Genomic DNA, 8,132 nt, shown 5'->3' with positions numbered 1-8,132 from the left:
TCAAAACGAAAAAGGACGAACCACTAACTTCAACACACGGAACACAGAAAGGAGCGACGGAACTCCCGACACGACGAAGACGACCACAGAAGAACAATCCTTCACAGAGGCTCAAACCGCGACGAAAGGCCGAAAACTTGGTGGATGCTACAATTCAGAGAAGAGAAGAAACAACGACGCCACAATCGATCCTAATCAACAGAGGATTGGAGCGAGAGGCAGTCGGACAACGAAGACTGAATCGTAGATCGAGCGGTGCCGGCGAGAACGATTCCATGAAGACATCGTCTCCCGGAGACAGAAGCCGACGAAGTCGACGCTGTGAGAGTCGTCGCTTCCCGGAGCAGAGCCGGACGATGATCGGAGGAACTGATCCACCACCGGAGACAAGAGCCGGACGGTAAAACCGAAACCGGCAAACAAAACATCTAACTCTCACTCCCAAAATCAAACTCTAAATCTTCTGAAAGATAAAGATGAGATAAGAAGATCAGAGGATTTAAGAGAAAAATTTCTCACTAGGAGAGGAGAGAAGATGGATATTTGATTCTCAAAACTATAGGAGTTGTTTTCTTCTTCTGCGCTAGGCAATTGTTTTATATAAAATTCCAAATCATTAACATGTTGTACAGATGTCGCGCTGACTGTAACACCACGTCGACTATCAGCTAAATGAAAAGGCAAATAGTATTGTGTCTACAAATATGACGTGCCAGTTAGTGCACGTCACATACGATCCGGCCAATGCGAAAGCGACATATCATCAACCGCTTTTTCTTTATCAACCGTGGAAAGTTCTGGAGCATTTGTCGGATATTTATTTCATTGGACCGACCTTATGTACTTTAAAAAGTATAACCGAGATTTTAATGAACTAATCAATGTATCACCACAAATAAATAATGTATCAAAGTAAACGCAAGCATAAATATTTAGCATGACTTAGTGATAAATAACTACATTTAAATTTTTTTTCAAATGTGAAGAGTTTTTTTTTCTTTCAAAAAGTTAAAACGGAGCTTATTTATATTGTTACTAATCATGAGTAACACTGAAAGACAAATATTAGCAAGCCAAAGATGTGTGTTAAGAACACTCTAGTTCTATAATACTTTAAGAAAGACAAATTAGTTTTAATAGTGACATATTATTTTATTCGAGAAAGTAAATATATACAATTTTACATCTGATAATTCTTTATGTTTATGATAATTTATATATAGTATTTTTTATTAACACTGCCATAAATTTTTACGAAATTCATGTTTTACATTTAATATTTTCTAATTCTTTTCTATAATATATTTAGTTATTACCAAAAAAAAATTTAAGGTTTGAAATTCAGATATTTAGAACATCTCTATCGGCAGATTTTTTTGAGCATTTTAAAAAAAAATATCAAAATGGAAATATTTGTGTTAGAAAAAGTTTTTATAAAAGACATTTTTAGACTCTTCATTACAAATGTCTTTCTTTAATTGAATATCTGTTTTTATTAAATTTAAAAATTAAATAAAAACTAAACTATTATAAAATATGATTATTTTTATCATTAAGAAACTAAAGTGACTATCTCCATCATTGGATGTGCTCTTAGGTCTATAAAACACTAATAAGTTTTTAGTCAAACTAATATATTTTATTAATAAATATTTAGTCAAACAAATGAAATAAGAGGATTAAAATAAAAATTAGTTTATATGTGGAAGGTGCATTTATGATAAATTAAATATTTGGAATGTAAATACAAAAAGTATCAGGGATGATTGCATAAATAATACGATTTTTGAGGTTTACTCCTAAATAATTGACAAGAGCAGAGTGATAAATACAAAAAATATCTTCACATCCTAATCATCACTCAAAATATCTTCCCACTTCCCCTTTTCCACTTTTTAGCTCACTTTTCCCCAACTCTCACCTCAAAATATCTTCACTTAACCCCAAAACAAAACCCGACCCGAACCATGTCAGGAGCTCCCACCGCCGCTTCCCGGCAAACCACAGCCTCCATCTCCCGACTCCAACCCTCGACGCGGAGTCGCAGTCCCTGCTGCAGTCGATCTCCGCTCAAGGCGGTTACGCCTATGCTCGCATGGCGGCGCTAGCAGTCGCCGGCGACCAAAGCGCGGCGGAGGCGGCGCGTGATATGGCCTGGGAGCAGCTTCACTCCGGTCCCTGGCACTCTGTTCTCCCCGTGTGGCGCGACGCTTACTCGATGGCGTGTCTCCACGTGGCCAAGTTCCATTTCGCCGCCGGCGAGTTTGGGAAGCCCTCGGCGCGCTCGATATGGGTCTCATCATGGGAGGGACGCTTCTCCGCAAGGACCTCCACGACTCTGTGCTCTTGGTCTCCTCTGAAGCTCGTAAGAAGGCTAAGAGCCTCGGAGATTTCAAGGGTGAGAAACTTGTCCCTGAAGTTCCCGTCGACGTCAATGAGGTAAAAAGCTCAGATCTTGTTAACATTTTGGTAGGATTAGTTTAGTTTGTCGGGAACTGACAGTGTTGGGTTTGTTGAAAACTTTACTTGCAGGTGCTAAAGATTCTACCTTTGAGGTCATTGACTAGTGGAAGAGTAGACAAGAGGTCTGACTTATCTATGGAGGGGTTTCTGCGTGATTATTTTCAGACAGGTACACCTGTTGTTATAACCAATTGTATGGCTCATTGGCCTGCTAGGACCAAGTGGAACCACTTGGACTATCTCACTTCTGTTGCTGGTAACCGTACCGTTCCCGTCGAGGTGACTTACTCATCGTTTCTTCGCTTATTGTATCTGTAATCATGTTTTTAGTTAGCTTTTGAGTGTTGAGTTAGAGTTTTGACTGAATCAGAATAGCTGAAAGCTGTTAGAAGTTTGAAATGCTATACAGGTGGGGAAAAACTATTGTGTTCAGATTGGAAGCAAGAGCTTGTGACGTTTTCCAAGTTCCTTGAACGGATGAGGACCAATAGATCCACCTCCGTGGAGCCTACTTATCTTGCTCAGCATCCGTTGTTTGATCAGGTATCATGTATACGTGTTGTGCATCATCATCATATACTGATTACTTGAAGCTATGGCTTATTGGTTTAACATGACTGGGTGGGCAGATAAATGAACTGAGAGATGATATATGTATTCCTGATTACTGTTTTGTCGGTGGAGGGGATCTCCAATCTCTTAATGCGTGGTTTGGTCCGGCTGGGACAGTTACTCCCTTACACCATGATCCACATCATAATATACTTGCTCAGGTATTTATGGCTTCAGATCTTTTTCCATAAATGAACATGGCTTCTTGTCTGTGCTGCTCCCTCTCTTTATACGCTTGTCCCCAATGTATACGTTCTGTAAGTGATTAACGAGCTTCTTCTTCTTTGATGTTCTTGCATAAGAAAGCCTGATCATCTCGCTGGATTGAAGCCTGATGTCTGAACAAAAACTAAACTCTTAGTTTGACTAACCAAACTTATCGTTTCACCCCGGAAAATTTATTTAATTTTTTCTTTTCATTCTCCTATTTAATGTTTGATATCATCTGTTCTTCAGGTTGTTGGCAAGAAGTATATAAGGCTTTACCCATCCTCATTGCAAGACGAACTTTACCTTATTCTGAGACAATGCTTTGCAACTCTAGCCAGGTAGTTTTCTAATCCTATATTCAAATCTGATACTGTGTTTAAACGGAAGCTGAGTCGACTTGATCCTTGTGTCCAAACGGGGTGGTTTCAAACTTTGGTTGAAGGTTGATCTTGACAACATCGACAAGAACGAGTTTCCAAAGGTGGTGGAGCTAGAGTTTATGGATTGTATCCTAGAGGAAGGCGAAATGCTGTACATCCCTCCAAATGGTGGCACTATGTCAGGTCTTTAACAATGAGTTTCTCGGTTAGCTTCTGGTGGAGCAATGAAGCAGAGTCCTCTGATTCTTAGCAAATGGAGTATTTTTAATCTCTGTTTCTGGTTTGTTCACTCTGTCTCTTACGTCAATTGTGTTAGATCTTAAAAGTAAGTAGAGAAGAAAACAATTGCTCTGAGACTGAGCATGAAGATGTTTGTTTTGTCTAAGCCTATGTTGTAAAAGACAATTGAGAGCTTTCAAGTCTTGACACAGACATTTTTGTGTGTATCCTCATGGTTTGTCTTTGCATTAAGCCAGGAAAGGTTTAATGAGCATCCATTTCTAAGGAAGAAATGGGCCAAAGGCCCAGTTCAATTTAGTATTCGGTTCTCTTTTGCTACATTTGTCCACGAAAATCATCCGGTTGATTTATGGACAATTGGATCAAAGGTCTTAGAAAAGTATACTCTTTTTTTTCTGAATTTTAAAAGCTCACGAAACACATCAGTTTGTTTATATTTTAGGATTTACAAGTTTCTGTGTGTTTAAAATTAAGTGCTAGAAGAAAAGTTGAAAGTTTATTTTTATGCGATGAGAAAAGAAAAGTTCAGTAAAGTTTTAGGGTTTAAAAGCTAAGCTTATATGTTGAAAATAAAAGTTAAAAGTTAAGTTTTTATGGTTTAAAAGTTAAAAAACACATCACTTTGTTTAGATTTTATGGGCTTAAAAGTTACTTTTTAGAACTGGAGTTTAAAGTTGATATATACTCCTTCCCTTTCAAAATAAATGATGTTTTGGAGAGTTTAAAATGTTTTAAAATATTTGATGTTTTGATATTTTTATATTAGTTTTAGTTTTACAAAACTGTGTCACCAATAATGTTTTATAGTGGTTTTTATGATTGGTTGAATTAGTTTTACTTTATATTTTTAATGTTACTTTTAAGAAAAAAAACTATTCATTAATTCTTGTGTATTCATATTTAAAACATCAAGTATTTTGAAATAGAGGGAGTATTAAACTATTTTACTATTATCTCTATCTTACAAAGATAAAACTTATGAAAAAATTATTCACAAATAATTTTTCTATTATTTAATAATTGTAAATTTCAAACTTCGAAATTTATAAGTTTAACTCAAGACTATCTTATTACATTGTTTTTTTTTTCAGAAAGATACCCTTTCTATATAAAAGTATTATCTTCACAATTTTATCACCAACCAAGGCTTTGGAGTTCGTGGATGATTATAACCAGAAACAATAACTGTAATGTTTTGAGTCTTTTAACACGTAAAATACCCGCAAAAACCTATCCTACAAACTTTGATAAACTCAACAAGTAAAATAGTCAAAGGTAGTACTGATGTGGCAACAAACAGCGAATTCAAACATGAATATTAAACTCATTTCTACAAATTCCTAATGGAGTAATAATATGTCTCATATTAATCATTTATGAATGCCATTGCCAATTGCCAAGAACAAGAAAAATGTATCGCAGTTATGTCTCTTTGTTTATGTACCCTGTGGTTCTATACAAAACCGTCGGTGCTGAACTAGATGTGCGGACGGACAAAGTATCGTAAAATTTCTTTTTTTTTTCTCTTTCTATCGTGACATTTTATTCAACGTAACTACAATTATATGCGATTCGGAAGATGCGTAGAAGAATGCTTATGAAAGAAAAACGATTAAAATGCAAGGACATGGCAACGTGGCATCATGGTGACTTTTGATTAATTGTAGACGAATCTTATCTAGCCGGCAAGTCTCATCGGAAAATCTAATCGTAGCTTCAATTATTTGCATGGAAACTCTCCCCCACTTCCAGTTCCTGTCTCTATCTTAGTTTGTCCGCAAGCTTCCCTATTGATATCTAATGAATGTGCTTCAAACTCTAATCCATGTGTGTGGTTTCTACATATTTGTGTCCACATAACTAGTATTACGAACCATTTAATCCCATGTTATTCATTAAACAAAGCCACATGTTAAGAAAGTTATCACCAATTTTGCAAATATTTAAGGGGGTGTTAGTGGGGATGAGATTTATAATGAGTCTTAGAATTTCTAAGTCTAGTGTTATTGGTTTATAGATTCTCATATTCTCATTGAAATCTATTGTTATTGGTTTGATGATTCTATAACTCTATACAAAATCATTTGTTATTCAAAAAGTTTAGATTTTAATGATTCTACAAATCTATTAAAGTAAGTGTTATTGGGAGTTGAATTCTTATCATTTTAACTCACAAATTAAGATTTTGAGAATACTACATGTTTACCTTGAATTCTTAGAATCATTACATTACTTTATTTTCATAGATTTTCACAATATACAAAATTCTCTACATCTCTTTCCAAATTTAACAAATCTCTCAACTTTTAAAATCAACAAACTCTATTGAAATCTAAGTCCCACTAACACCCCCTAAATCACTTACATTTTCTGAATCACCAATTTATTAGTTTCGGTTTAAGTACCATTATATTCCATAACAATGTTGGTATTTCGGTGTATAGTATTAAATCTAACATGAATTTGCATTTTATGTTGACTATTTAATGTAGAATTTTAATGATTAATGAAGATTACACGAACACACCATTATTGTTGTTTCGAGTCCAAAATGTCTAATCATATAAACCAAACCGAACTATATTATCTAATAACTATGTAAAAATAATATTTAATGTATTTTTGCCAAGTATTGTCCTTTCTCTTTGTTTATAAATATTTATTTTTAAAATTCGTTATTTATTATTATTCGCTATTTATATGCCCATAACGTTTATCTTCTACACTCACACATCAAGTCCCAATTCCCAACACTGTGACAAAAGAGAATCTCGAACAATGAAGCTCAACGTCTTCGTATCACTCCTCCTCCTTCTAGTCTCAACCGCAACATGCTGTCCGCCTTCAGACCGCCGTGCACTTCTAGCTTTCCGTGCAGCACTCCACGAGCCATACCTCGGCATTTTCAACTCATGGACCGGCCAAGACTGCTGCCACAACTGGTACGGCGTTAGCTGCGACTCGCTCACTCACCGAGTCGCCGACATCAACCTCCGCGGCGAGTCAGAAGACCCCATCTTCGAGCGAGCTCACCGAACCGGTTACATGACCGGACACATCTCTCCCGCTATCTGCGACCTCGCTCGTCTCTCCGCCATCACCATCGCCGATTGGAAAGGTATCTCCGGCGAGATTCCCACCTGCATCACACGTCTCCCTTTCCTCCGTACGCTCGATCTCATCGGAAACCAAATCTCCGGCGGGATACCAAACGACATCGGAAGGTTACACCGGTTAGCTGTTTTAAACGTCGCGGATAACCGGATATCCGGTTCAATTCCAAAATCGTTAACCAACCTTTCTAGCTTAATGCACTTAGACCTCCGTAACAACCTCATCTCCGGCGTAATCCCGCCGGACTTCGGCCGGTTAACCATGCTCAGCCGCGCATTGCTAAGCGGGAACCGGATAACCGGTCGAATTCCCGAATCACTAACCCGGATTTACCGGTTAGCGGACGTTGATCTCTCAGGTAACCAACTATACGGCCCGATTCCAGCGTCCCTAGGCCGTATGGCGGTTCTCGCTACGCTTAACCTCGACGGAAACAAATTCTCCGGTGAGATACCACAAACTCTGATGACGTCATCGGTGATGAACTTGAATTTGAGCAGGAACATGTTGCAAGGGAAGATACCGGAAGGGTTCGGACCAAGGTCTTACTTCACTGTACTTGATTTGTCTTATAACAATCTCAAGGGACCAATCCCGAGATCAATTTCTGGTGCGTCGTTTATTGGTCATTTGGATCTTAGCCATAACCATCTCTGCGGGAGGATTCCGGTGGGGTCTCCGTTCAGTCACCTTGAAGCGGCGTCGTTTATGTACAACGACTGTCTTTGCGGCAAACCTTTGAGGGCTTGTTTGAAAAACTGATTTTATGTAATCTTCGTTTATTAGACCTTATTATATTTTATGATTATGCACTGAAGAAAAACATAAATGTGTGCTACGTTCGGTACTTTATGATTGATTATTATCACGACCTCCTCTACTTACATTATAACTGTTTTCTGTGAGTTGTATCCATATCAATACCAAAAAAATATGTTAAAGGAGTTTAAACCTCATATCTACTATACAAACGTTACATTTTTGATCAGGCTACAGAGCTTATATAGCTTCAAAAGATGGATAAAATGGCACTAGAGAGGTAAGTAAATATTGTATCACCTAAATCGACATACCATACGGATACAGTTGTACATTTATTAGAATCATGGAAAC

The 8,132-nt window shown here is 37.3% G+C and overlaps 1 protein-coding gene and 1 pseudogene across 1 annotated transcript; both read left to right on the top strand.

Moving 5' to 3' along the window:
- The first annotated feature begins 1,967 nt into the window (after positions 1-1,967).
- LOC125604746 lies at positions 1,968-4,111 on the top strand (annotated as a pseudogene).
- Positions 4,112-6,591: 2,480 nt separating this feature from the next.
- LOC125604741 (DNA damage-repair/toleration protein DRT100-like) lies at positions 6,592-7,887 on the top strand. The gene has a single exon (XM_048774941.1). The coding sequence runs from the start codon at positions 6,606-6,608 to the stop codon at positions 7,779-7,781; it is 1,176 nt and encodes a 391-aa protein (XP_048630898.1). The 5' UTR covers positions 6,592-6,605; the 3' UTR covers positions 7,782-7,887.
- The last annotated feature ends 245 nt before the right edge of the window (positions 7,888-8,132 follow it).

This window comes from Brassica napus, unplaced genomic scaffold, assembly GCF_020379485.1.
Source record: "Brassica napus cultivar Da-Ae unplaced genomic scaffold, Da-Ae ScsIHWf_617;HRSCAF=912, whole genome shotgun sequence".
Lineage (NCBI taxonomy): Eukaryota > Viridiplantae > Streptophyta > Magnoliopsida > Brassicales > Brassicaceae > Brassica > Brassica napus.
This window is presented reverse-complemented; position numbering and strand designations above follow the sequence as displayed.